Genomic DNA, 26,915 nt, shown 5'->3' on the forward strand with positions numbered 1-26,915 from the left:
TTTTTGGCACTCTACTTATTCCAGAAATTTGTCATTTCCATGAGAATTGCAAAACTGATAGATTCTTCATTAAGGGCAAGTTACATTCCAGATAATGTTCATTCAGATTATTTTGTCCAAGTTCAATTTTGCCGCTGATTTTAACGTCAAATTTCTTGAACAGTGCTTGGTCCAACTCTTAATTAGGTGTCAATCAAAGTGACAGTGACAATTGAGATGTCCGGTTAACGTCGGTTGTCCCGTAAGGTCAGGCGGACTGTTTGTAAATAAATTTTATAAATTTTTGTAAAAATTAATGAATATCTCTCAATAAATTTTATAAACTCAATTGGAAATTCCCGTTCCGAAACTCAGGTGCGACAAGGTTTTGAATAAATGTTAATTTCTAGTGCCGATCCGTTTGTGACCTTTGAGGTTAAGTTTCCCCTACTGAAAACTGTGATGTGTCTGAAAAGAGGGTTGAAGTGATTAATGTATGGTCCCCAAGTATTGTGTAAAAGAAGTAATTGAAATTTTAATGTAAGTATGAACGTAGATGGAAAACTTGCCAGGCCAGTGACCCACAAAATGAAAATCTGCACTTTCCTGTGTTGTCAATTTTGCCATTTGTCAAATGGAAACTTGGTATTGGAGCCCCCTTTTTGTGCAAGTTTAGTTACTTTTTCCTTTATTTTTTTATTTAAGGAAAACAGATATTTGTCTGAGGGAAATAACAGTGTAATTACTTCTGGAAATCAAGTAGGTCATTATTTTTCAAGTTCAGCCTTTTACCTCAATTCAATTTTAAAAGATAACTCATATAGACAAGAGTAAACTATTTCCATGTTTAAAGTTTTAATTGAATGAAGGGGAAGAATTATTTATAATTTCTTTGTGAAGTGAATTAGTCATTTTATAAACAGATACCATTTTAGCAAGAATCTTCAAAAACTAAAGGTGTGTTTAGCTGTAATATTATTTTGGAGAAATTCATTTATGTAGATACCTACTGTAAAGGTCCCAATACAGAATTGCTTTGGAATCTTTGCAGTCAAATTCTTAGTGCAGATGTTTGACTACAAAAAGAAATTAACTTTGTTATGACACACTTTCAAAGCTATAGAGATTTCAGGTCTTTCAAGAAGCATATCATGGGATATCATCATGGTGAATACAGTCAAATAGCTTTGAAAAGCTTCAAAAAAGTGTCACAAGTAAAATACTTTAAAAAATGAAATGATATACCTGATTTTATGAAGTAAGAGGCAACTTGTTAAGAAAGGAGGGCAGGCAAAAATTTAGGATTTTTGCTAAAGACACATCTCATTTGGATTTAACATTTTTGTTAAAATTGTTAATATGAGTCTATCAAGTTTAATTCAAATAAATTTTAATATCAATTATAAATTAAAATTCATCCAAAATATATACAATGTGATACATATACATATAACAAATACATTATATATGTATGACATTTTAGTGAAAATAAGGGTAACCATGGGTTGATCAAATACAGCTGCAGCAAATAAACTCTATTTTTAGAGAAATGCAACCTTAAAAAACTTGTAATTCATCGCAAGAGTTGTAAAATATACAAAAGAAGCAAATAGAAAAAACACACTGGTATATGTAGAAGCAAAAAAAACTTGGTACTCTCATCAAAGTTGGCTTACCAAGAATGATATAACTAAAATTGCTAAGACTTGATAAAAGCACACCCAATACTTTGGTAAATTAATTATGGTTAAATTATATTATGAGAAGTGGAGAATTTAAAGCAAGAATATGTGATGTGTCTACATGAAGAAAAGCCAGGCAAAGAACAGAGGATAAGTTCAAAGTTCTTCCAGAAATGCACATATACTTTTCAACAATTTTTCTTTTTTTTGAACAAGGGGATCCATCTTCATTAGAAATATCTTATTCAAAAGTAAGTTGCACATTTCCAAAAAACACCATTACTTTGAACAGCCATAATCTGATATCTAGATAATCTATAATATCTTTTGTAGAAGAATATTTCTTGAGACAGCATATTCTTGTTATTTCAGACAAGTAGCAGCAACTGCACAATTTAAATCAATTTGTAAAAAATATCTGTCTCTATAAATAGAAACTCCAGTGGGTAACATCAAAAAACTTTAAAATCATGTAGCTGCCTACATCTGTTTTTTGAGGTGTTGTAATTTGAGTTGATTCCAGAGAAGTTCTTTTTCTTTCATAGATACTAAAATTCAATGGAATCTACCCAGGAACTAAAGCAACAAGGTCCTTCATATCTCCCTATGTATTGTCTCAAGCTTACTTTTCCATAAAACAAAATCATTTGTTGCTTATAATCTGAATGTATCTCACACATTCCCATTGCAGCATATTTAGCAAAGGATGAAATTTCTTAATAAAATTTATTCAAAATTTTTCCTTTTTTACAAATTATTCTGATCTTCTACAAGGTTTAAGTATAAAATTGTAATAGTTACCATTGTGTAACAGAGAAGTACTAAGAAGTATTTTTGTTTCCTTAGGAGTCTGAAAAAAGTGTCCTCTTTTAGAAGTATCCCGCTTATTCGATAAACTCGGAAGATCCGAGTCAGTATTAAGTCCCCTCCTTGTCCTAAAAGAAAAATATTGACTATTTACTCGTTTTTGCTTTTAAACCCACTGCGCAGCCGCGCGCTGCGTAACGAAAAGAAACATTTAACTTGTTTAATCTCAAACTTTTGCCTGCGCATGTGTTACAGTAGCAGCGTAAGTGTTATAGGATACATAGGGTGCTAAGGATGCAAGGCGCATCCCAACGCATCAGAACCACATATATCATTCATGGTACCTGGCATTTTAAGAAGTTATAGAATTTTTTTGTGTTTTCACTACTTAACAGCTAACATAATATACAGTTCCCATCATATTCAGAGAAGTTTAGTGATTGCGTGAATTCTTGGGTAAAGATTTGCCGCAACTAAACACAAGGAAAAAAGTTCTGCATCTGTTACGCGTCTCTCGCGACGTGTGATTTGCTATTTCTTTTCCTTTTCGTCAAATAATCTGGGACGTGTATTGAAGTTAATATTTGTATAATTCTAAGGAATTATGAAATATTCTAGTCATGAGGATTTAAAGGATTAAAAAAGTAAACTTTTTCAAATTTGCTCTACGGCCTTATTGGATCCTATTCAATTTTATGGAATGCGTCGTTAGTGCAGCGTTGCCAGTTGCATCTGAACTCAACGACAACATTGGAATCTCAAATGGATGTTTCGAGCGTGATGAACATATGCCTGTGCACCAAATTTGGAAAAGTTGTCTTGTTAATTCTTCAAACTTCTTCTAATAAACGAACTAGATAAATTATCCTTTTACAAGGAGACTATTGTTAAGTAGTTGATTAGTCTAACATTAGAACAGCTCCAAGAACCAATTATAATAAGCATTCAGTAGTGAAATAATTACTTATTAGGGCAAGTTGTAGATGTTTTTATTTGTTGAGTTAATGTATACTATTGACGTTATTCTGCGACAATTCTGGAACGATTCTAAATCGCAACAATTTGCTCAGATTCTTTGGAGTAATTAAATATAAACAGCTGTGTCTTATTCTCTCAAATTATTCGCAATATAATTTTTTCAGTTTAATTTCCTGATTATTGACCATGAAAGACATCCCAAGAACTTTAGACAATTAGCTGGAAGATGTGGCTTCCTGGATGCAGATTTTAATTCAAGTTAATAATGCAAAGAATGGAGGCAGCATACGATGAGGGAGAAGTAACGTTAATCTCATTAAAAAAGGCCAAATTTCATTTCATTATTTCTCTGCAGCAGTCGGTGAAAAAGTTGAAAGTTCATCGAGCTGCTGCCCTGCCACTTACAAGTCCTAAAGAGGAAAGCCAAGCGTCGACGACTTGCGATTTTGAAACGAAATCTTCGAAGTTTGATATTTTTGAAGAACTGCAGAAGCTTTGTAACGAAGATGAGGAAAGCAGTGATGAAGATGACGATGATGAGAATGATCATGAGCAGGTTGTAATGTTCTATATTGGTTAAGGAACAATGCGCAGATTCGCCTTGTTTCAGCAGTTGCAGTATAAGCCTTTAATTTTGGAACGTTTAGTCAAGCGGGACAAACTGAATACCGTTATTTTAAATCTTTATGCTGGAAATAAGGGATATTCATTGGCATTTCGTCTGCAGGATCGTAGTAACAAAAGTACAATGTATTTTAAGGAAGAGTGTGAAGAATTGATTCAAACCATGACTAGAGGGTATGAAGAGGACACAATTTTGCGGTAGACATTATACTTAGTTGGATAAAAAAAACAATACTTAAAAATATGTGCAAACAGGTATTTGGACAAAGAGGAGATACCCCCGTTTATTCTGGACGCCTTGGACAAATTCGATTTCATATTCTATAGTGGCTGTGTAATTGCTGAAGTGAGAAACTATAGGCGGGCTTATCCTGAAAATAAATGTTACGTTCATCACGTATTACTTAGGCCTACTCAAAAGGTAGTGGTTACATTACGTTTTTCAACAACATTTAAACTGTGTCCTTCTTAGACTGTATTAGCGGACATAAATACCCTAACCCAGCATCGGACCGACTTCTCCCCCGATGACCGGGATTTTCTCGAGAGCCAAATCGTAATAGCGCACACTCCGGAGCTTTGCCTAGATCCCGATCCACACCTGGAAAACAAGGTGTCAGCTCTCCATAATCGGACCCGCCTTTGGAACGATCGCTCTTTTCGGAAAATGTCCCAAAAAGCTTCGCAGATGGCCGCCACTCGCAAGCGGAAACTTGGTCATTTTGCGAAACATCATGGGCTTGAAATTTTAGATTTTTGTAAAGCAAAGAAAAGCAAACTTCGAACGAGAAGTTCGAGGTTTAGTCAAGTTGACGAAGCTAAGACTGTGATTCCGGCTCCTGTGCTACAGGAGCCTTCTTTGGACCCGCCTACTCAGCCGGTTGAAATCGGTGAATTACGTTCGTTGGTGCGACCAGAGGTGACAAGCGATTGTACGTTATATAGGATTGAGGACCATATTTTAGAGACTGATATTAAGGTTCTTGTTTTTATATCTAAATACTAAGAGTTAACTAAAAAAGGGTTTTGTAGGATCAAGAGCGAACCCGAATATATCATATAACATTGTCGATATTCTATCGACCTTCTAATATGGAGTTCTGGGGGGAACTTTACCTCGATCGGGACTTTAAGCGAGGGGAGCGAACCGGCACTTTCTGTCGTTTCTATTTAGGTTGATTTGAACGGCGCCCGGTTTAGGCATACCAATGAAAGTCTGTTTGCAGGTACCCGAACTTTAGCTCACAGTTATGTATACCAATTCACGGAGATATTTACGGAATCGGGTCGTAAGATGAACATCCGTGTGCGAAGTGTCGTGCATATAAATTCTCCCGAAGAAGTTATTTGGCCTTCCAACGCTTTTACCTCTTTCCCGCAAAGACTGCCCAATCCGAAAGAGCATATGGAGAGGATGAATCGAGCCATGCAGGTAGTTTGTTGCTTTTAAATTGGTCAGTTTAAATACATGAAGTGTTAAAATAAACTGTTTTATTTTAGGCGTTGTCCTATGACCGCACAACCAACCTGCAATATTTAGTTGAGAAAGTATTCAAAGGAGATCTTGAGGTAAAATACATATCCACGAACGAAATGTATCTCGGTTTCCTTGAAATCTTCTTTATTGCACATGAAAAATTTCCATGGGAAGCGAGATTCATTTAATAATTACCAATAGATACTTCATTGTATTTACTACTTGTAAAATATTATGAATTTGCCTTTAGGCGGACGTGTACAATCAGACTGATCTTAAATCCTTTCAAATGACTAGTCAGGAATTGGCAATTGATGCGTTGGCAACCAAACTGGAGTTGTCTTCTCAGCGGTTTCAAGCTGCTGGTAAGAAGAGAGTGTCTTGAGAAATAGCGATTTCAGTTTCAACTAAATTAGACATTGAATGTCGTATAATTCAAATTCAAATTTTACAATTTCAAAATAGCTACTTAAATTGGCCCAATTCGTTTTTTTTTTGGAACAAGCTTATTTTTGTTATATTACTCTCATTACTCTTACAGAGAAAGCTAAAAGGCAAGCAGCAGCAGCCGCCACGCAACAGAAAATGTTAGCCAACAGCAATATCATCAGTTTGCTGAATAGCTCACCGGCGAGCAACGTGAACAGCGACGCTAGTGCCGCTGTAGTAAACGCGATAAACAATTCTACAAATGTCGTGTCCAATCAGCGACAATTGTTAGCCAGGCGGATGACTTTGAGTAATCTTACCGCAGGTGGTGCCCGGGTAAGTCAGCCTCGTAAGGCCTAAAATATTACGTCATATAATAACAACTTGTATATCAGATGGTGAGTCATGGGAATATCATAGCTGTAAACAACCACAACCGATTAAATTTGCAAGAGTTGAATTCACCCACCCAAACTGTTACTCTATCGTCAGTAAGCAATCAAACGAGCAGTGGAACAAGTTACACTTATACGGCAGTGCCGATAAAGCAACCTGTGAGTTTTCAATGCAGCCTACAATTAATTTAAAGTGTGATGTTTTGGGAAAAATAAATTCATCCCATAAAAGAACTAATTTCTTTTCAAGTGTCGTTTCAAGCGCTTTTAACATTACTTTTATCGTGATTCACCTTATGGGAATTATCTTTCATTTCTTCTCTCACGCATTTGATCTTCACTATCAGGTGGTGCACCATCAGCGAATAGCCCCATCAACTCCCCATGACAGCAGCAGCGAATCAGCGCTGGGAGCTCTCCTAGTGGGTACTCCTGCGGCAGATAGACCAGAAATTGCCAGTCCCAATCATGAGAATACACTACTCTTGGAAAAATTAGCTGCCAGTTGCGCTACTGGAGGCCAGAATCCGTTTGCGCAATCTCAATCTAAAGTCACTTCTCAACCGCACGCGTCTGCTCAGTTTGTCGTGCAAAACGCTACCAAAAGTAACGCCGTAATCTCGCCATTATCCAGTCCGCCACCGCAAACATCGAGCACCACTCTGAATGTGCAAAGTTTGGATTTGTCTCAGCTGCAAAGCATTCCCGGCTTGCACAACGTTCAGGTAATCAGGTTATCCGGTTATAGGGAGGTGTTACTTAGGAAAGCTACAGTTTCAGCTGCAAAACTTCTCGCAGCCAATTTCCTTAGCCGTGAATGTGGGCGGGCAGATTTCGGGAAGCGGAACTTCCCAAGGTCAGTTGTTGATGTCGTTGCCTACTGCACAGACACAGCAGACTGTTGGTGCGTCGAGTGGTGTGAGTCAAGCTGTGCAAGTGATAAATGCTAGTGGGAGCACTTCTGGGCCGTCACATTTGAGTATGTCTATTATATAAAAATTTAATTAAATTGTATAAAAACTTACTCAAAGTTGTTGAACCGTGGTATTATTGATTAGTTTAGGTTTCTTGACTTTTAAATGAATAACTTTAAAACATAGAAATTTCTTTTTCTCGGCACTCCGCTCACAAATGTGAATAATATTTTAGCCCAAGTGGCAAGCTCGGGAGCTGTGAAGAACTTAACTCACCATAATGTCAGGATGGCGTCTGGGTCTCAAACTTTACAGTTGACCCCAGGTAGTCATCCGTTCCAGCTCATATCACAATTGCAGGTAAGTAGTCAGACCGATATTAAATTAGGTCAGTGTTTCCATGTACTTAGAGCTTGGACATGACATTTTTCCGTTACAGAGGCCGACTCGTCAAGAAACCTTGCCCACCCAAGCCACCATTTCGGGCCGAACTCTGCAAAGGACGACGCCTATTACTATCAAGATGGCCCCAAATTCAAGTCAGTTAACAGATTTGCAATTTAAACTCGAAAATTGACCCGTAATCTTGTTGAATATCAAATGACAGTAGTAACGTGGAAAAGCTAGTCTTGTTTTGTTGTTGATAATTTCCAGTTAAATATTATTGTTTGTTGATTGTTATTAAAAGAACTGAATTTAAACATGGAAGAGGTTATAAAGAAGAGTCAGCAGAGGATCAAGATTAAGAAGAGAGAAATAAGCTTGAAGCCACAATTTTGCTTATTCTAAACTGATAATTTTTCTTGATTTGTAAAACATTTTTTTTTCCGCTGCGTGCAGATTTGGATGGGCAGAGTTTCGAAGCAGTTCAGGGAGGAGGGGCGCGGGAGCTACCCATAAGCATGGAAGAGACCGTGGGAACACCGAGGTGAATCGTCAAAGAGCAGTCTTAGGAGTACCTTAAAGGCCTTCTCAATTTTATTCCTACGGTAATCTGCCACCATTATTAAGAGAATAAGTTTCTTTGTGTCTTCTGCGATTATTTTTGTGCGGTCCAGAAAAGAGTTTGTTTTGGGTTGTGGTTGTAATGAAAATGACTTAATCTGGGAGATAAACCCTGCATCTGGTTCCAGAGCTGCAAAACTGCCTGTCTGACCAAAGCAACCTGTTCTGACCAAAACAACCATCAATTAGAATGATCTCAAAATATTTGTTAATTTCTAATATCCGCTGTGTGTTTTCCATTTTGTATATTATGTTATTGCGATTGTTTTTAATTTTATAAGTTTGCAATCAGTGAAAGCTTTCACGATTGGTCAAAATACAATTGGAAATAGTTTCAGGGCATTTGAGAACTGTGTACAGTCAAATTTTTAAATAAAATATTAAATTCACCAGTAGTGCGCAATCCAACAGGTAACTTAATATATTTGAAGAAGAAATTAGTATGCCATAGTTTTTTTAGGGAAATAGAAAATATGTTTAAATTTTCTGTTCAGTTCTAAGGAAGAACAAACGCTCTTTCAAATTTATTTCGCACGACGCACTGTTTCCGAGTTAAAGAATAGAACTGCTTTAAAGCACCCAGCTAACTTAACCTAAATTAATTGTTAGGTGAATTAAAAATGTAAAATTATCGATTTTAGTTAAAAATCATAGGGAGTTTGCAATGGGAATGCCTCAAGGGCACTAGTTTTTTTATTTAGAAAAATGAAGATATACAGGGTGTTTCTTAAACATGGGAAAATTTAGGAAAAAAAGTTTCTTATGCACCGAATCGCTTCATTTTAATGTTGATGTTTAGGAAATTTAAACACCCCGCATAGCTATTTGTATTAAAATTTTAAAATTGCACGATTTTCATAACTTATATCTCTTTTTAGAGAGTACGTTATATAACGTTAGCCTCTCGATATATCTAGAACCGCAGTAAAAATGTAAGACAAATATTGTCCTTACTGCTGCTTTACCGTTAAGTTACCAGTTTTTATCAATGTCAAACGTATCTGTGAACGAAACTGGAGGAAGCAAGTTCATCATTAGATCACAGTTTAAAAGTCCAGAAACTGCTTCCAATTGTTGTATAGTGGAGCCACTGTTTCCAAACTACTGAGATATTATATTGCAGCTTTTGTAGCGAATTGTACCGCAAAATTGTTCAAATTAAATGTCTGTACAGATGTTATAATTTTAAGTTAATTTATTCTTGATTTTACTTAGTCTTTTTACGAAATATTGAGGCGTATACAATTAGGAAATTAATGGCAAATTGTAATTTTCCGAAGGTCAGCCTGATGATTCCCAGTCTTAAAGTCCATTTGCGAATTTTTTATTTTAAGTTACGAGGTACAGAAGAACATAACTAAAAGCTTTCGATAAAACATAATCGAAATAATGAATTATGGTAACTCCCCCTATGTTCATTCGGCGACTCAATCTCACTCACCCTGTAACTGACGCTTTTGATTTAAAACCAAATTAAAAGAGTGTACCGTGTGTCTAATTTTAATTTTACGTAAAACTGCCAAATAAAGTAAATAAGTAAATCAAAAGCGAGACTGGTATACTAAGACTGCATTCTATGGGAATTTGTTCAAACTTTGCAATCTCTGTTGATCATGTGTAATAATATACAGGGTAGCTACGTTTCAAGTTGGGTTCGGGTTCGTATTTAGCTTGTTAAACATTGCGATCTTCCACTGTCAGTTGAGGGAATTTAAGGTCACCCTGTATATTTATAATTTAATAGCGTAATGTGGCCTCCTATTATCAACTGTAATTAGTACGTGATCGTTTTACGTAGATGTGTAAGTTTTTTTTTTAGACGAATTGTTGATCAACCAAATATTTAAGTACGTATAATTCAGTTCATTTTCGTCCTTCATGATACGATGTAACTAATGTATTGAGAATCTTTCTGAAAATTCATTACATTTTCTGTAAGTTTATCATCCATCTTTCTTACACTTAAACCTTTTTGCATTCGAGACTAGTTTATCTAGACAATTTAGGGCTCAAATATTCGTTAAGAGGTAATTTAATCCTGAAGGAAGTTAAGTGACGTGAAAGGTATAAGGATTTTTAACGAGATTATGAAGATAACTTAATAATTGTAAGGTGTAGTATATGTGAGAGTGTAAAGAATATTACAAGGCGATAGAAAATATGTGTAGCCTGTATTACTTATGTAGATTCATTTTTCTAATTGTGAATATATGTAGACAGTAAACCTGTAAAAAGTGTAAAGACCATAGCGATAATAGCCTTTTATTTACTTATAATATAATATTTAATTTTGTGATCAAACCGACAACCAATATACCTTATTGTTATAAGTATATTTCAGAGGCGCGAAGATGTTCAATGCCTTTTTAATTTTTTACATCCTGCAATTTTGTGGAATCCGGGGCAGGGAAAACTTGTAATTTCAAACTCGCATATTGTCTCCATTCAGTTTATCAACATTTTGGACTACAAGTGTTGGCTCCCAGATGCCACAATTTAATTATCAATACTATAATAGAAATAGAGAAAGTTCGGAATATTAAAAATAGAGTGTTTTGTGATTTGGTCATTACATTCTTTAGTAGAAAAAAAATTTAGTTGATAGTATTTCCTCAAATTTGTGATAAAATGGTGACCGTTTATAAAATTTTAGTCATTGTTCATTTTTGATTTATTTTCAATATTTAAGAAGCAGTTAAAAAACATGTTCTATTTTTCACTAAACACTCTGTATTTTCGTGAAATCGCATTTTAAGGTGGGCTATTCAATACCTTGTTGTGTAATTGATTGGATATAGTAAATGATTTTTTTACAGTTGAAAGCGTTTCATTTGTGAATCATGATCGAATGATCTTAAAAATACCTTTCTTAAATTGATTGCACTCAAAACTATCTTCCTTAAAACTTTCAATCGAACCTTTCTTGAGACTACCTTCCTTAAAATCTCCCTAGTCGAAACTACTTTCTTTAAGAGTTCTTACTCGAGACTATTTTCTTTAAACCTCTCTTAGTCGAAACTACCTTCGTTAAAACTATGTATCAACACTGGAAACGTAAATCAGGCAACATGGGACGCTACAAAAAACCAATTACAACTTAACCTCACATAAAATCATTGAAGTTGAAATGTAAATAAATAAGGTTTAATTTTAATTAAAATTCCGCTAAATGTTATCAAAAATGCCCCTAATGAAGCTGTCCAGTAATAATTCCTGCACTGGAGGTATAAGCGATAACGATGTCTCTGGAAACGAGTCAGAACATTCAAATTCCAGTCAGGAAAATGAGGGAAACCGCGAATCCTCTGAAGATGAACCAGATTCGGACGATAGTTCTGATATGGACGAGGGGGAATGCGAAACGCGAAGAACTGAACTAATCCAGCATGTCCAGGACCTAGAAAATCAGTTCAGTCTATTACGAGAACAACTCTATCGAGAGCGTATACAGCAGGTGGAGACTCAGTTGTCCGAGGTTAAAAGTGGGAAGTCCCCAGAATATCTCATACCGTTACAAAACTTGGAAGAGCAGAGAAGGATCAGAACTGAAGTGGCAGGAATTTTGAGACAACTGAGAATTGAAAATATTAACAGTCAGTATGATGGTGAGAAGCAGGCAGCAATGCAGAATTTTGAGAGTGAAAAAAAGTTGGCAAGTGATTACTGTTATAGTGAACTGATGGACACTATCAGGCGGCTTGAAGAGGATAAACAAAATAGTGAAATAACATGGGGTGAAGGGGGAGAATGGAGCTCTAGATCTCGTACTACATCAAGAAAAAAAGCTGTTACAGTCTCTGGACCTTACATTGTTTATATGCTTAAGCCACAAGAAATAATGGAAGACTGGACCATCATAAGGAAAGCCTTAAACAGAACTATCTGATTAATTAGGCTTCTGTTTATTGTAAATATTTAAGTTGCAAGAGATATTCTTTTTCACTATAACTAAATTGTCCTAAGAAATAACAAAAAGAATTCAGTGAGATAGAATCTATGTTACACTTTCATTTACAAATAAATACATCTGTTGAATTATGAAGCTGTATTATCCTCCTCAATTTTGTCTCCACTTTGAGTAACAGTCTCATCCTGACTATTTGTTTCTGCAAAATCGAAGTTTGGCTCAATTCGAGGAGGCAGCAAATGTTGTATATGCACAATGATGACTTCTTTATCGAAAAAAGAAATGTGCTCCTCTTGTAGGATTTGCATGGTAATTCCTAATTTCATTGAAATCTGGTTTGGAGGGTAAATTATATGAATACATTTCTGAATGTAAGGTATTAAATCATCAGAAAAACTCATGCACAACCGCGTAAATGTATCTTTTGCATTACTAGTAAAAGCTTGCTGTTCTTGGGAATGTAAAATTACTATAGACTTTGAAATGAATATTAGTGATTTTTGAAGAGTTTCTACAACTTCAGTTACAATAGATATGGGGGCACATGATCTAAAAGCATTCAAGGTTTTTAGAACATTATTCAAGTATTCAGCTAAGGGATAAAACTCTAATAAAGAATCTGGAGGATGTAAAGGGTCTTGGTCCTTATTTTTCCAAGGAATATTGGGCAGATTCTTATTAATTAAGGTGAAACTTTCCATGCTCTTTTCAAAAGAGCACATGGCCACAGTAACTGAGTTTTTAAAGTTATCTAATATTTGCTTTGTGAAGATGGGAACTAGGGTTGATCGAAAATCCCAACCAACTTTACTAAATGATAGCCCAAAATACATGCATTGATCCAAAAATGATTCCAGAGAGGAGACAGATTTTAGGTCCTTTTCTAAAACTTCAAGGAAATCTGAAATCTAGTGTATGCTGTTAAATATCTAATTACTATACCAGATTAAGAATTATTTACCTTATTATTAACCCATGTAAAGAAAATAATGTTTTCATTGATTTCATTTTTTAGAGCACTAAAGGGCATTGATTCATCATCACTAAAAATGGCCCGGTATTGTGTTATAATATTGAATAAATGTACTCTTGTGATTTCTATTGTCTTTGATAGGTGATGATTGGCTGAAATATTTAAGTTCCCCAGTAATATAATGCTGGCAAATCTTACTTATACCATCATCTTTGGGTAGATATTTGAGACAAGTGTCCAGCCAATGTCCTCTAGCCTGAAGAAACTTTAATTTTAATTCTAGCTCTGTGAAAACTTCCATTCTCCGGAGGTACCCAACTACTTGTAGACATTTTGGCAAAGTCAATTCATGTCCAAGCTGTGATAAAAGCTGGTGCAGCATGAGCAACCAAGCTTGATTAATGTCACTTAAAATGCCCTGAAATTATAAGTACTAAGTTAAGTTACTAAAAAATTGCTGATAATATACTTTAAAAATTGGTATATCAGAATATTTGCTATATAGTTTTTGAACAAATGCTGTTAGTTCTAAGGCATCTTCATATAAACCATCATTTATAAATGAATTCATCAACTGAGGCAGCTCTAAAATTTCAAGTAATTGCGCATTTTTCGTCAGGGTTAGAGAGTTGAGTTTTCTCAGATTGTTAATTTTGCTTGTGGAATCACTAAAGCTACTACATTTTTGTTGAAATTCTGGTAGGTCTACTAATAGTTCATCCAACTTAGTCTCTATTGTATTAAACTGGGTGAAGAGTTCTCGAGAACATTCCGCAGTTTCAATAAAAGTCTTGTAATTTGTAACAGCCAGTTCTTGAGTTTGGTCTTGGATATTACCATATTCTGCTTCTAAACGTTTTGGTTCTTTTAGCAAATCTTCTGCTTTGTAGCTACCTATTTTGGTTAAATATTCTTTAACGTCACCATTATAGTTCCAGTCCTCTGAAATAGGTATCAATCGTTAGTAATAGCTCAGAATTTGTGAGCTGGACATTACCAGGATGACCTGAGGGGTATAACAGAGACAGAAGCTTGAGCTGTTCTTCTGCCATCTCCAGTGCTTTTTAACAATTATTTTATAAATTATTTGAACTCTAATAAGTGCGAATGATATTATTTATGATTATTTTATTAATTAGGACTATAAATTAAAAAAATTAAAAGTGAGGTTAGTCTTTACTTTTTTTCTTGATTTCTATGGCCTCTCGTCGGGTTGGCAACATTCAGCCAAATAATAATTTTTGTATTAAATATGGCGGACTAGCTAGTCTTACTGTAGTCATTGTTGAGTTAATTATCGAGTTTTTATTAAAAATCATTGTAGAGTGAATTGGGCAAACTAGCAAACATAAGGAGTTGGTTATAACTAGTGGCTATCAAAACCATGGAAATTAGTTTTCAATTAAAATTAGCGCCACATTATCGTTTATCGTAAATTAAATTTCAAATTGTTATGTATTATTATTTCAACGCTCTTCACCTTTATCAGTCTATAAATGGTTTACACTTTTATTTGGAGGAATATTTCTTTCGGAAAATGATATTATAGAGCTTACGTTATTCGGAAATTTCATTGCTGATGTATTTTTCATAATACGTCTTACTATTGAAGTATATGGCGCAAGTCGATATTAGGTATAAAGTGTTACCCCGTTACCTATAATATAACGGAGGATTTCCGAAAATCCTGCTGCGGTACCAACAACTATTTCTTAAATAATCTTTGTAGACCGTCTGACCATTTGGTAACTATAGGGCTGATATAACAGTAACATTAAATTTACTACTAAACTACCATTTAACCCTACGTAAACTGTTTGCATCATTAGCTGGGCAGAAACCTACCTTTAAAGACTAATAAACCTTATTATATTTCATCAAAACGTCAAAAATTAAATGGTTGTCGAAAATTAAAATTAATAATCTTTAACTAGGAAGGGGTAACACGGTATTGGGAATTAGTAAATATCTGAACAGAAGATAGCAATGAATAGCAAGAAAGACGGAGGATTGTAGACCATTGATGTGGCGAAGAAATACATTAACAAGGAGAATAAGGAAAAGACTCAAAAGGTCCTTTATAAAGCAAGAGATTGGTTTTCTACTTAGGTGACAAAAGGTAAGGAGAATCCCTCAACAAAAGCGAATAAGACTTTACTTTAGTAAGATTATCCAGTGTCTCTAAGGCTACTGATATTGTTACTTCTCATAGAAGGTTGTCAGATCTGAAAAATATATATTTACACTATACAAATATTCAAATTTAAGACAGAGTAAAGTATCGTGCATCAATATAACATCCACAATAAAAAATCAAGCGAAAAGGTCTTTCAGTAAAAAACGGTATATTATGTTTTACTAAGTCTAACATACAGCCGTGAGCCTTGCGTTTTACATGAACTGAATTTATGAACGGTTCCATAAGTTCACAGAACACTAAAGGCCTGAGGCCCTACATGAAAACTAGTCGGCAAACACGTTTGACTAAAGAAAAGATTCACTTACATTGCATCAGTCTGGTTGGTAATTTTTCCAGATCATACAAAACTAAAGACAAAGAAGTTAAAAAAAAATCTTTTTTAATTAATCGTATGTGTTCTTAAAATTAATGTCGTCCTAAATAATTCTCTAATCTAAAAAAATTGTGAAATTTTCTATATAGAGGGTGTCTCTGAAATGACGGTATAACGATTGACTAAAATTTTCCGAATCAAAAGTGGGGCATTCTACGTAAGCTTACTAATATCTATTGTTGCTTGATTTTACTCTTACGAGGCGCCAAAGTTCTAAAAATATTATTGTTTTTTCGAAATAATTTTGTCGATTTTTACTCATTTCGGAACTAAGAGTTACTACATAATTTGCGCTTGTTTTCACGTGATCGAGATCGTATTTAATGCGTGGAAATAATTAAAATTGGAGTGTGGTTCGCAAATAAGTTTGTATTTTTTCTTACCTTATGTAAGAATAACTTAAATTTTTTTCGTTACCACGGGCTAACTTTATTTTGAAACTTTTTTGTCACTCGTAAAATTTTCGCCGAACGTACACTTTCTCTACAAAAAAATTATTTATTATACCTTGCAATTCATTATTGTTGTGAAATCAATGTTGAAAAAATTGTGTTTTGCATTTGCTAAACACCAATACAATAAAAAATCTGCGCAATTGACATATCGATAGTGTTCGCTACTGTTGATGTTAATCGGAGATAAATTTACTGTAAATTGCATAGTTTTTCGTCTTCTAAAATGGATTAATCTATCGCTGAGATGGTTGACATGCTTCTAATATACGGATTCTGTGAGGGAAAAGGATATATAAATATTAGAGTCTATCGTAACAAATATCCAAGTCGCAGAATTCCAAACAATCAAACTTTCGCGAGAGTTAAAAAGCAACTTATTTTCATTACTTTATTTGTTCAATGATGTAATTTATTATTTTGGCTCTATTTCAACACTAAACTTTAACACCCAGTAAGTAAAAATTGGAGCGATATAGGAGATGTCTTTATATGAAGTTTTTATTTTAAAATGAGCTTATGATTCACGCATTTCGTTTTGTACCATCCACTATGAAACACCCTGTACATATATTTTTTTTCTACGTAAAAGGCATATCTTGCTTTAACCGATATCTTGTACCCTTTTTGAGAAAATCGCATTTTATTATCAACGCGCACTTTACATGTCGACAATTTAAAACCAGATCAAACAGCAGTTTATCATTAAAAAAAATGGTATGTATTTTTAGTTAAAGTTATCAAGAATATCTAATATGAGCATTTTGGACTGCAATACAGCAGCTTCGACAGCATTACCTTCTCTAAGTCCGAACATTAGATGCATATCTGCACACTTCTCATTGCTAAATTCAAAGATATTATTAAAATAACTGATGTTGATGACATTAAATATTGAACTAAACATATTTGATAATTTTGACTGAAATACATACATTTTTTTATAATAAACTGTTATTTTATTTCGTTTTAAATTATTGATATGTATGGTGCATTTTGATAATAAAATGCAATTTTCTTAAAAACGATATAAGATATTCATTGAAGCAAGGTATACCTTTTTTGTAACAAAATTATAAAAAAATCAAGCTAGGAAAAAAGTACTCATTTCGTCAAGCCGCTAAAAAATGAATGAGTTCAAATAAGAAATTTTGACTTCCCCTGTATAAAGAAGACACATAAGCATATATTTATATATGAAAATAAGCAGGACTACGAGTTATTTAAATCGCCTTACTTTCATTGCCGCCATGCCAACTGTTTAAAAGTTATAGGAAAAATACTCTTTTTAACTTCTTTGGGAGCTAGAAATATGGTAACAACGGCTTCTAGAATTTTTTTTTACATAAAGTATTAGCATTATTTTACTGTTCCCTACAATTCCTACAATTTATAACATGATCTTTCCAGACACTCTTTATAGACAGGGTGTTTGTTTTATCATGGATGTGCAGGAAATAATCTTTCCTTTCTACTTTTTCTATATTGTATTTTTTGCAGATTTTTTATTGCAAATTTCGATTATGGCACACGACATTGAAGCTGACAAATCGAGTAAGCACTTTGTTTCTAGAGATGCTACTTTGAAGAATCGAGAGTACACATCTGAACAGTTGTCTTTGGTTAAAAAAATAAGGTATGGCATATAATAACCGCAGAGATTTGGATTATTAGAAATATGGCCAAAAAGTTTGTGTTTTTAACGATCGTCAACATTTAATCTCCTACAGCGTGGTAATATCATATTTAAAATTCAACGTTTCGGTATTCAACAATTATCATCAGCTTTATTTTCTCTTATTAACGTCAAAAACTGTATGTTATCAATTTTTTTTTACATTTTAGGGCTTGCAAGGATTACTACGAAATCTTGTCTATTAACAAGAATGCATCAGTAAGGGAAATAAGGAATTCTTATCGAAAAATTGCGTTGAAACTACATCCAGATAAAAACGGGGCTCCTGGTGCGGAAGAAGCCTTTAAAACTGCTGGTAACCAATGGTTATTAATTTTCTTGCAGTTTATTGTCAACATATTTTTAGTCAATGCTGTGACTGTACTAACGGACATAAGGAAACGCATCAATTATGATTTGTACAAAAACGGGACGGACTGTGAAAGATCGACGAAAAGCAACCGTCCTCGATCTTACACCGGGGGCTTTGATGATGCAGAAGTCAATACCGACAAATATTTTAACCCAGGTATTGTGTTAACTTCGCCATGGTTTTCTAATAGTTACTGAAATCAAATGGAAATGCGAGTATATGAGAGGGTCAAAACCGCCCAACGGAAATAAGTAGTGAATTTGGATCACTTTAGTTAAGTAAACTAACCTTTAAGGAACTTCAATAATTCGATATTTACTTAAGAAAAAATGTTACATTAAACCAACAAATTTAGTGAAGAAATTAATACCTTTATTTGAGAATTAGTTCATTAAGGACTTGCTAGTGAATTACATATTCTTCCGAGCAGGGTATGGGTTGAGATCGAGGGTGTATACTCGCAGAGGGCAACAATGGCAGAGGAAAACGGATGACATTAAACAGCAACAACACAGTCATATTAAGGAGGTACCTAAAGAGACTTTTGTCTCAGTAAATTACGAACTAGAATTAATTGTCTTGGGTGGATTTGTTACAGAATCAAAATACAGGATTGTTGACTATTGCCGAAGTTCTTGTATCGATTTTGATGGTGATTCTCTTAGCAATGATGTTCGGCTACTATTTCATTTCGGATCTTTCTTATAATTTATCTACTAGTGAGTGAGTACCGGTTTGTAGGAAAATTTTTATACTGCATTTTATACCAGTTATTTTAGAATTTAACACCAGTGAGTACACTACACATTCCAGACCGTCAATATAGTAGAAAAAGTAATTGTAAATACGCAAACTAATTGAAATTCAATATAAAATGGTTTTTGAAGATTGTCCACGCAATAAGCATGTTGACAATAATTATATGCTTGTTTGTGAGGTGTTATTTTTCAATAGAATTAAAACACATAGGATTCTTGACAATGTGAATGTTATCTTATTGTTATTGTAATAATAAGGGGAATCTATGTTTTTTCCACTTAGTTTTAACTAAAGACAGTGTGCAATTCTACCCTTTAACAAACCCTATTTGTATGAGGAGAGTTATTCCTTAATAAACTTTAAAAAAAACATGGAATTCTTGACAACGGCAAATGTAATTTTGTTGGACTAATAATAATAGCACTTGTCTTTTTTCTCATTTAATTTTAGTTGAAAATAATGTACATTTTTACCACAGCAACCTCTACATTTTATATCCGAAATATTAAATAACTAGCCCCATTTACTCTAAAATGCTTTCAGGAAATACCCGAAACTAAGAATTTACAATTTGGAAGCGCCCTATTACGTCAAAGACAGTTACTATTCTGAGTATCAAGGCTTATTTATTAATTGGCTGGACTTGTCATTGGAAGAAGAATTCGTTTCGAACTTAAGGAATCAGTGCTACAGTGAAAAATGTTTCCATAAATGTTTCTTTTATGTTTTCTACACTTTTCGGCTTAGCATATTTTATTTTATCAATACCATATTGAAATTCTTGCATGTACTTCATGACAATGACAATATATTACCCGTTTTGTTTTGATTTCTGTACGTTTTTGTCATTAACTAACTGTTTTTTTTCTGCTGAATATACAATATGAGTCACAATCTTTCGTCTTGTGAGTTCGAATCGGAAGAAAAGCGGGTATGGTTGCAGAAAGAAATCCTATCATCATTCACTGACACCACAACATAATAATTCTTTTGTCCAGAACTAATTCCGCCATGTCCGTCATTTTCCCTAACACAAGTTTGTGCAATTACTGTTTATTGATTATATTTATTTTTGTATAGGGTCATAATATATCAAAATAAAAAATATTCAACACACCCAATAATGATGTCTTTGAATGCTAGTAATGGAAATTTTTTTTATAACTGTATGAATCCTTTATTAAGGCGTCTCTTGAAATATTTATTGTTGCTTTAGTATTTTATTTTAAAGTTAATAAAACTATAATTTTTGTTTACGCGATCTTTACTTAGTTGACCTTCAATTGTTAGCTAAATACCTCCACCATAAATTAAAAAACCCTTATCAGTCTCTGTCAATTGTCATCATCAGCTGATCTCTCGCTAATAAATTTTGAGGTGGCTCTGTTTTTATTTTGATTCCCAGACATTTCCGAAAACAGTTTTTACAAATTTTAATTTCCTATTAATTTGTAGTATTCACGCCCATGGAAAAATCTTCCCCTAACTAATTTCTTTAAAATTAAAATATGAATTTTCAAAACGTCTGCAGAACATGCCTTCAAACTCCCAAAAGTGCAAAAACAAAAAACATATTTGAAGAAGCAAAGCATCTTTTAGGAAAAATTGAAGCAATTTCTTCTGTAGTGGTATGACTTTAGTCTGATTGTAATGCTGCTGGTTTCTGCAATCTTTTTACTTAGCGTAGAAATGAATTTCAGATTGAAGAAAACAGCGAACTTCCAAGTCAAATTTGTGAAGAATGTGTCACCAACATCAATCATTTTTACAACTTCCGCAAAGTAATTATTAACACTGATCTCGACTTAAAAGCCCGACTGGAAAATTTAAAACAAACTAACTATGCATTTAAACCTCGCAATAATACCAATGGAAATACCAATTTTAAAATGGAGAATTTAATTGATGAAATAGACATTAAAGTGGAAAATTTAGACCCTGAGTTTGACGTGCCTGTACAAGGTGAATATCAAGAGCCTCTACTACCAGTTAAAGAAGATAGTGGCAATGGACCTAAAGGAATTTATCAATGTACAAAATGTGAATTGCAATTTGACACTAGAGTAAGGCTTAAGAGGCATAAAAAATCTGCGCATATAACTGCAGGAATTTGCAATATTTGTGGCAAGGTAGTTAGGTCTGACAATTTAAGTAAACATGTGAGAATGCATTCAGAAGATCCTGTTAAGTGCCCAGAGTGTGGGAGGGGGTTTAAAAATAATGAGTCTATGAGATCACACAAACTCCTTCATAAAAATAAGGATGGCTATACTTGTGAGTTTTGCGGAAAGTCTTTTAAACGAAAACAGGGCCATACCAAACACCTCAAACTGCATAAAGGCAAGTAAAAATATGATTTGTGAGCCACTGAATTTAAAAAATATTACATTCTTTTTTAGACCGGAATGATATGAAAATAACTTGTTCTCAGTGTGGTAAAAGTGTTTATGATATTAAAAGACATATAATGGAAACACATACTGGAAGAAAACCATATATTTGCGAATTTTGCAATAAGGCATTTGCCAGGGGTCATGCCTTAAAAGTTCATAGCAGACAACACACAAATGAAAGACCTTACACTTGTAATTATTGTGAAGATACTTTTCCTCAGAAGGTATCTTTAACAACACATTTGAAATCAAAACATGGTATAACTGAAGTTGCTGATATTAGTGTAAATGTGGGAGTGTAAATCAGAGTTGCATGATTAATAAGAAATAAATTGATTTAAAGTTTTTTAAATGAATAAGTTTTGTTTACATTCTCTACCTAGGTAAAGTTTTAAGTTTTATTAACTGGTGTATGTTGTCCTTTTTTGGTATGTAAGAAAAAAACTTATTTGAAGAAGGGAAGGACCTAGTTCAGAAAATTGAGATAAAGAAATCTATTAATTTCAACAAGTTTTTGTGAAGATCATGGTGCTTTTAATTCAATCTTTAGATTGGGTATCCATGATTATTATAATGATAGGTATACTACAAAGCTTAATCTTATTAGGTATAAATGAGATTTTAAAAAATATCATGTATTTTAAAGATAAGGATGCCCGTTTAATAATTAAAAAAACTTTGCTAACTCAATGGTTGATTGTCAAAAAAAATGTACTACATTTTTGGAGCCTCTAGTTAAATATTCCAATATTTTTCGTTCGTGTTACCTTCAATAAAATTCATTGCTTAAATTTTAAAAATAAAGAATAATTCATTATTCGCATGTGTGCAAAGGGCACTTGCAGTAATTTTAAAACAGTCACAATGTCGCATCGTATTTTCGAATTATTTTTTTTGTAATAAAGAATGTACCGAGTTTTTTGACGTTAAAATCTTAACTCCATTATGTTATATTAATGTTTTAAATCTTTCATCAGTAATAATAACTGAGATCTAACTATATACATCCATTTAGGGACGTCCGGTACAAAGCACTCATTTCACAATAAAACATTTTTATTACTTAAATAATAAAAACAATACTTTTTTATATTAAACACTTAGTTCACATAAGTTTATAAAGTAACAATACCTGAACAGAAATTGAACCTGACAGTCATCCTATGCATTTACTAAAACTTCATTTTTACCCTCATGTGGCTTTAAATCCTTGACAATCAAGTTTCTTCGTTTGCAATTTCCTTGAAGATGTAACAATTGTTCAAAACCTGTCCCTGAATTCTCAAGATCTTCTGATTACAACCATTTAAGTGTCTTGATTGTGGGTTGCACCATTACCTCTAACATTAGGACCCATTTGGTTTTGCTGATATTCCAATAGCTGAGCCAGTGATTGAGGTCCCGGACCTCCAAACAATGAATGTTGAGGCCCATTGAAGCCAACGTTATCCGCCATTTTATTTCCCCTAGGATGATTGGGCACACTGGGAGCCCAACTAGTATTATTGAACAATGAATAAGCTCCAGGGCTTTGTGGAGGCATTTCCTGCATTCCTTGTCTGCCACCTGGCAGTGTACCTTCTTTTAACATCGCCTGCCTCATGGACATAGAGGACTGAGGCCCCGTTTCGTCACCGAAGTTTCTATTTACACTCCAAGCAGAGCCAAACGGATCGTAAGGAGCTCTATTTGAGTTATTTTGAGGGCCAACTTTAACCATCTGTTGTTGATTAATATTATATTGCATTGGTTGTATGTTGTGCGGAAATGACATGGTATTATAATTCGAGGGTTCCGGTGGCCTTTGGGCTACAAAACTCTGATTCGGGGGATTCGAAAAGCCTGAAAAATTCGGCTTAACTTCCCCATAAGGATTTTGAGCTTGATTTGCAAAATTGGGGTTGCTAGGTTGATTAAAAGTTCCCCACCAAGAATTATGAGGGCCACTTGGAGGTAATTTCAAATCTTCCCTGCCCCAGGTGTTAAAATGTGGTGGGGGGATATTGAACGATGGAGGGAACTTAACAGGAGGTTGTTGAGGAGGTAGCATATTGGGATTTGAATAAGGGCCGTTTTTGGAGAATTGCGGCATCATATTATCAACCCCTTTGCCCAAATTTCTGAGATTTGTCAAATAGTCATTTGGGGGTTGACTTTGCTGCTGCTGCTGCTGAAAAGGAAGGGGTTGTGGAGGGAAAGCCAGGTGGTTTTGGTTGAAACTTTGCGTTCTTACTGGTTGGTTATTTGAGAATTGATTGTTTGGCTGCTGCTTGGGGGGTATTTGTGGTATAGATGCCTTTAGAGCTTCGAATTTCACCGTCTTATCTTTAACTTCTGATTCTTCAACATTGAATTTGACCTGGTGATTGGGACAATAAGATCCCAAAGCACTAAAATAATATTTAAAACACATGCCTGCTTACTCTCCTCCATTTTCTTGAAAATACTTTGCAGCACCACATTATGCTTCGCCCTCTTACTCTTTACTGAATCGTAGAGTTTCAACGTTACATCGCCACCGGTGTTAACACTTTTAACTTCTCGCTCTTCCCTGGATTTTTCAAGGGAACCTTGAGGCTTTAATATCCCTGCTTTCTTATCAAATGATGCTATGAATTTATTGGGAATTTTACTAAAAAAAGTCATTTTGAATTAAAAAAACTTACTAATTGTAGATTTATCGTCTTTAGGTTCTTGAATTGTAAAAGACTTCATTTCCTCTAAAAGTTCATTTGTGGGATCTGGCTGTGATAAAACAGCTTCAAAATTAATAACTCCTTTATTTTCAGTCCTATAGGAAAACATAAAATTAACGTAAAATTACGTTTAAAACAATTCCAATACAATTATGAGTAATTTTGGTCCTTTGCCTATAATTATAATTTGAATTACATTACTTCAAAGGTCAGGTAATTGTATTTTCTAAATACTTTTAAGCAAATACTTGTCCAGCTACGCACACAAAATATAAGAAAATGACACTTACTTGGTGATTAGTTTTACTCCATCTAAATCATGATCACATAACCATTTTGCAAAATCTACAATACGTCTCATTCGAACTTTGCTTTCTACTTCACAATCATCTATGTCCACATTAAAATTTAACTCTTTTAAGTTTTTTTCTAAAGGCAAAAACCCTTGTAAATGCCTGTCTTCTAGGAGAGAACTTTTTGAAACTAGAATATGCATATTTAAAAAGAAATAGTGTTTTAATTGTGCTACCTTACATTTATTATAGTTAAAGCCTATTAACAGGCTTTGAGCAGAATTTACCAATTTACACAAACTAGGCCATATTTGCATTCGTTCTTTAAAAACTTTACATTTCAAAGTATCAGGTTTATTTGTCAAAAAATACATAAGAATTTTCACTGAAAAACAAAGTTTTAAATGTCAAAATATGTTTAAATTAATTTTTTTACCTGCAGGTAAGGCGTAATATTCTAATAAGCTCTCCTCATTTTGCAATGTGTAGATGGGCATTAAAAATGCACTCAGAGACCCTGCAATTAACTGTAAAATTAGATCCTTAATTTTCACTTCGTCATCAGTAAGTTCTTTGTCCCTTCCCAAATATGTAAAGGCATATAGATTGATAACACTAATTTTTATCAATTCCTTTGTCTTAAAGCTCTGAGTAGCAACAAGTGCTGTCATGACTGAGTTCAGACTTTTAACTGCTAACTGGGCTTGTTTTATATCAAGCATGGTTTGGAAATGTCCATGAGCACACAGGAAAAGCTGGATATATTCATTTACAGTCATCTTAGTTTGAATTTTCTCTATTGTACCCTCCTTGTCAATAGCTGAACTTAACACATTTACCAAATTTGTTGTGGATGCAGGGAAAGGAATCTTGACACAGGTGGCTCGAATATAATAAAAAACAGTAGACAATTTGTCACCCTGACTGGCCTCAAGTAAAGCCAACTGATTATATGGATGCCCACTGTGTGGTGACACCAAAATTGCTTGTTTATAAAAACTTTCTGCTTGTCTTCTTTGATTTCTGTATCTTGCAATGTCACCCAAATGAACTAAACAATACTGGCAAATGTAGGAACAAGAAGCAATTTGTGGAATTGTCGCCTGATCATTATTGACAGTTTGCTGCCCATAAATGATGCCTCGCCGTCTAAATGGCAAGTCTATGTCAAAGGCATTGCAGAGTTCTTCTAAAAGGGATAAATAAAAGCCTGATGCTGACTCTAAAGTCCATGTTAAAAGAGCTTGAAAGTCGGATCTGCGGGAATTCTGTAAGATAAAATATTTTGTGTTGCTTACAAGAAATAGTTTCATAATAATCAAATTACCTTTTTATCCCTTGTCTTTTCTTGCAAATCTGTTATGTGGTTTTTAAAGCCTATATTCCAAAGATCAAGTTCTACCTTCTTATCTAGAGCATATTCCAGATCTAGCACTAAAACCTCATGGTATATGTTTTGAAGCTGTTGTTGGTTTTTCCAGATTTCAGAATCATTTAACAAGTCACTTTTTTTAAGTACTTTAAGTTTCAATTCTTCTGCTTGCCTATAATTGATATATATTAATTTTAAATTTATACCTTTTTGGCTAAATACTTCAAAATTTGGATTGCTGCTTTGTAACCCATGTTTTGTGTTATTTTTCGGTAAAACTTTGTAATGGTTCAACTAGGTTCAATGTTGAAAAGATAGAAGCGCGGTTTTGACGTGGTGCACATTAATAATAATTAAAATACCTTTAATTTGTTAATACATTATTATTATTACGTAAAATTAGAAAACTAATGGTAAAGGAAAACGCTCAAAACAAATACATGTGATACAACACTGCTTGAGAAGTGTCAAAGTCAGTTTCTGATTTGAATTTGCAAAGATAATTACGAAATTTTTATAAGTGAGAGAGAGATCGACCGATGTTCGCACCGTTTCAGAGCTCGCAACTGAATACGTCTTTCATATTTTGTTTATTTCCGGTTTTTCTCATTGGTTGTGACTGTGTTTGCAAAAAATGGTGGCTTTTGAATCACTTAACGAGCGTCAGATGCTTTAATAAGGTAATTTTTAAATACAGTTTTAGGATTTAAACAACGCGCAATAATAGTCTAAACAACATATCTTTTATTTATTTCTGAAAATGAATATTTGGCGAATGCTTTGGTCAATTTTCATGCACAACGAAGACTCTGAAAGTTGGTTTCTTTTAAAACTGTTGATGGACGCTCATTTATAAAAAAAACGTCTCAATGTCACACAGGTTAAAGAAAATGCAATGTAAAATAGTTTATTTAATTACGGATTAGTGACTTTGTGAAAATCAGTTTGAGTTCGAAATTTTTAACGTGTATGCAAATATAGATATGTAGGATCATCAAAATGAAGTAATAAAATTACAAAGTGCATATTTCAAGCCAATCGACTTTGCGGCCATTCCATTGATTGCAATTGATTATTATAGATAGACCGAGAATGAAATTAAGCAAAAAAAATATACATTTAGTTTAGACATGTTTGAAAAATTTTTAATTCCAGACTT

At 33.9% G+C, this 26,915-nt stretch overlaps 6 protein-coding genes across 15 annotated transcripts; 4 read left to right on the forward strand and 2 right to left on the reverse strand.

Moving 5' to 3' along the window:
- The first annotated feature begins 211 nt into the window (after nucleotides 1–211).
- On the forward strand, nucleotides 212–11,105 carry Spt20. Of its 6 annotated transcripts, XM_066291519.1 has the most exons (18): nucleotides 213–519; nucleotides 1,525–1,912; nucleotides 3,611–3,747; nucleotides 3,802–4,002; nucleotides 4,057–4,268; nucleotides 4,326–4,491; nucleotides 4,543–5,049; nucleotides 5,103–5,244; nucleotides 5,297–5,502; nucleotides 5,571–5,639; nucleotides 5,798–5,912; nucleotides 6,089–6,312; nucleotides 6,372–6,530; nucleotides 6,719–7,096; nucleotides 7,146–7,350; nucleotides 7,521–7,645; nucleotides 7,725–7,824; nucleotides 8,126–11,105. In XM_066291519.1, exons 3-18 carry the CDS (start codon nucleotides 3,712–3,714, stop codon nucleotides 8,215–8,217), a joined length of 2,937 nt encoding a protein of 978 aa, XP_066147616.1. In that variant the 5' UTR covers nucleotides 213–519; nucleotides 1,525–1,912; nucleotides 3,611–3,711; the 3' UTR covers nucleotides 8,218–11,105. The 6 variants fall into 6 exon arrangements, with proteins under 6 accessions (XP_066147620.1, XP_066147616.1, XP_066147615.1 ...); XM_066291523.1 differs by lacking the exon at nucleotides 1,525–1,912 and having other exon boundaries at nucleotides 212–519; nucleotides 7,152–7,350; XM_066291518.1 differs by lacking the exon at nucleotides 1,525–1,912.
- Nucleotides 11,106–11,369: 264 nt separating this feature from the next.
- Nucleotides 11,370–12,332, forward strand: Brms1 (breast cancer metastasis-suppressor 1-like protein). The gene has a single exon (XM_066290997.1). It carries the CDS (start codon nucleotides 11,460–11,462, stop codon nucleotides 12,174–12,176), a length of 717 nt encoding a protein of 238 aa, XP_066147094.1. The 5' UTR covers nucleotides 11,370–11,459; the 3' UTR covers nucleotides 12,177–12,332.
- Nucleotides 12,269–14,350, reverse strand: Cog8 (conserved oligomeric Golgi complex subunit 8). The gene is made up of 5 exons (XM_066290996.1): nucleotides 14,168–14,350; nucleotides 13,640–14,112; nucleotides 13,375–13,588; nucleotides 13,159–13,322; nucleotides 12,269–13,105 (listed from the first exon to the last, which is right to left on the reverse strand). Exons 1-5 carry the CDS (start codon nucleotides 14,220–14,222, stop codon nucleotides 12,326–12,328), a joined length of 1,686 nt encoding a protein of 561 aa, XP_066147093.1. The 5' UTR covers nucleotides 14,223–14,350; the 3' UTR covers nucleotides 12,269–12,325.
- Nucleotides 14,351–15,060: 710 nt separating this feature from the next.
- LOC136344171 (dnaJ homolog subfamily B member 1-like) lies at nucleotides 15,061–19,825 on the forward strand. Of its 3 annotated transcripts, none has more exons than XM_066291375.1 (7): nucleotides 15,061–15,289; nucleotides 17,696–17,831; nucleotides 18,041–18,186; nucleotides 18,238–18,399; nucleotides 18,674–18,771; nucleotides 18,842–18,966; nucleotides 19,014–19,825. In XM_066291375.1, exons 2-7 carry the CDS (start codon nucleotides 17,719–17,721, stop codon nucleotides 19,027–19,029), a joined length of 660 nt encoding a protein of 219 aa, XP_066147472.1. In that variant the 5' UTR covers nucleotides 15,061–15,289; nucleotides 17,696–17,718; the 3' UTR covers nucleotides 19,030–19,825. The 3 variants fall into 3 exon arrangements, with proteins under 3 accessions (XP_066147472.1, XP_066147471.1, XP_066147473.1); XM_066291374.1 differs by having other exon boundaries at nucleotides 18,842–18,962; XM_066291376.1 differs by having other exon boundaries at nucleotides 18,842–18,962; nucleotides 19,546–19,825.
- A 528-nt stretch (nucleotides 19,826–20,353) lies between these two features.
- LOC136344165 (zinc finger protein 664-like) lies at nucleotides 20,354–21,754 on the forward strand. Of its 2 annotated transcripts, none has more exons than XM_066291357.1 (3): nucleotides 20,354–20,630; nucleotides 20,685–21,342; nucleotides 21,402–21,754. In XM_066291357.1, exons 1-3 carry the CDS (start codon nucleotides 20,511–20,513, stop codon nucleotides 21,695–21,697), a joined length of 1,074 nt encoding a protein of 357 aa, XP_066147454.1. In that variant the 5' UTR covers nucleotides 20,354–20,510; the 3' UTR covers nucleotides 21,698–21,754. The 2 variants fall into 2 exon arrangements, with proteins under 2 accessions (XP_066147454.1, XP_066147455.1); XM_066291358.1 differs by having other exon boundaries at nucleotides 20,703–21,342.
- A 679-nt stretch (nucleotides 21,755–22,433) lies between these two features.
- Nucleotides 22,434–26,202, reverse strand: LOC136344155 (nonsense-mediated mRNA decay factor SMG7-like). 2 transcript variants are annotated; one of them, XM_066291321.1, is made up of 9 exons: nucleotides 25,979–26,202; nucleotides 25,712–25,928; nucleotides 24,821–25,652; nucleotides 24,626–24,769; nucleotides 24,382–24,574; nucleotides 24,062–24,186; nucleotides 23,811–24,004; nucleotides 23,629–23,754; nucleotides 22,434–23,562 (listed from the first exon to the last, which is right to left on the reverse strand). In XM_066291321.1, the coding sequence occupies exons 1-9, from the start codon at nucleotides 26,008–26,010 to the stop codon at nucleotides 22,702–22,704; spliced, it is 2,724 nt and encodes a 907-aa protein (XP_066147418.1). In that variant the 5' UTR covers nucleotides 26,011–26,202; the 3' UTR covers nucleotides 22,434–22,701. The 2 variants fall into 2 exon arrangements, with proteins under 2 accessions (XP_066147418.1, XP_066147417.1); XM_066291320.1 differs by having other exon boundaries at nucleotides 22,434–23,754.
- Between the last annotated feature and the right edge of the window lie 713 nt (nucleotides 26,203–26,915).

Source organism: Euwallacea fornicatus, chromosome 16 (assembly GCF_040115645.1).
Source record: "Euwallacea fornicatus isolate EFF26 chromosome 16, ASM4011564v1, whole genome shotgun sequence".
In the NCBI taxonomy this organism is placed as follows: Eukaryota; Metazoa; Arthropoda; class Insecta; order Coleoptera; family Curculionidae; genus Euwallacea; species Euwallacea fornicatus.

What these genes read in the sequence shown, in the direction of transcription:
- Cog8 (XM_066290996.1), bottom strand. Translation starts at nt 14,222, where the DNA reads ATGGCAGAAGAACAGCTCAAGCTTCTGTCTCTGTTATACCCCTCAGGT. An exon ending in ATACCCCTCAGGTCATCCTG is followed by an intron (nt 14,113 to 14,167) that starts GTAATGTCCAGC and finishes TACCTATTTCAG; the next exon opens with AGGACTGGAACTATAATGGT. An exon ending in CTGATATACCAATTTTTAAA is followed by an intron (nt 13,589 to 13,639) that starts GTATATTATCAG and finishes TTATAATTTCAG; the next exon opens with GGCATTTTAAGTGACATTAA.
- LOC136344165 (XM_066291357.1), top strand. Translation starts at nt 20,511, where the DNA reads ATGAATTTTCAAAACGTCTGCAGAACATGCCTTCAAACTCCCAAAAGT. An exon ending in AAGCAATTTCTTCTGTAGTG is followed by an intron (nt 20,631 to 20,684) that starts GTATGACTTTAG and finishes CTTTTTACTTAG; the next exon opens with CGTAGAAATGAATTTCAGAT. An exon ending in ACACCTCAAACTGCATAAAG is followed by an intron (nt 21,343 to 21,401) that starts GCAAGTAAAAAT and finishes ATTCTTTTTTAG; the next exon opens with ACCGGAATGATATGAAAATA.
- Brms1 (XM_066290997.1), top strand. Translation starts at nt 11,460, where the DNA reads ATGTTATCAAAAATGCCCCTAATGAAGCTGTCCAGTAATAATTCCTGC.
- Spt20 (XM_066291519.1), top strand. Translation starts at nt 3,712, where the DNA reads ATGCAAAGAATGGAGGCAGCATACGATGAGGGAGAA. An exon ending in ATGAGAATGATCATGAGCAG is followed by an intron (nt 4,003 to 4,056) that starts GTTGTAATGTTC and finishes GCCTTGTTTCAG; the next exon opens with CAGTTGCAGTATAAGCCTTT. An exon ending in TTCTGGGCCGTCACATTTGA is followed by an intron (nt 7,351 to 7,520) that starts GTATGTCTATTA and finishes ATAATATTTTAG; the next exon opens with CCCAAGTGGCAAGCTCGGGA.
- LOC136344171 (XM_066291374.1), top strand. Translation starts at nt 17,719, where the DNA reads ATGGCACACGACATTGAAGCTGACAAATCGAGTAAGCACTTTGTTTCT. An exon ending in TCTTTGGTTAAAAAAATAAG is followed by an intron (nt 17,832 to 18,040) that starts GTATGGCATATA and finishes TTTACATTTTAG; the next exon opens with GGCTTGCAAGGATTACTACG. An exon ending in TTCTTATAATTTATCTACTA is followed by an intron (nt 18,963 to 19,013) that starts GTGAGTGAGTAC and finishes ATTTTATACCAG; the next exon opens with TTATTTTAGAATTTAACACC.
- LOC136344155 (XM_066291320.1), bottom strand. Translation starts at nt 26,010, where the DNA reads ATGGGTTACAAAGCAGCAATCCAAATTTTGAA. An exon ending in GCAGCAATCCAAATTTTGAA is followed by an intron (nt 25,929 to 25,978) that starts GTATTTAGCCAA and finishes TATCAATTATAG; the next exon opens with GCAAGCAGAAGAATTGAAAC. An exon ending in AGACGATAAATCTACAATTA is followed by an intron (nt 24,005 to 24,061) that starts GTAAGTTTTTTT and finishes ATAAATTCATAG; the next exon opens with CATCATTTGATAAGAAAGCA.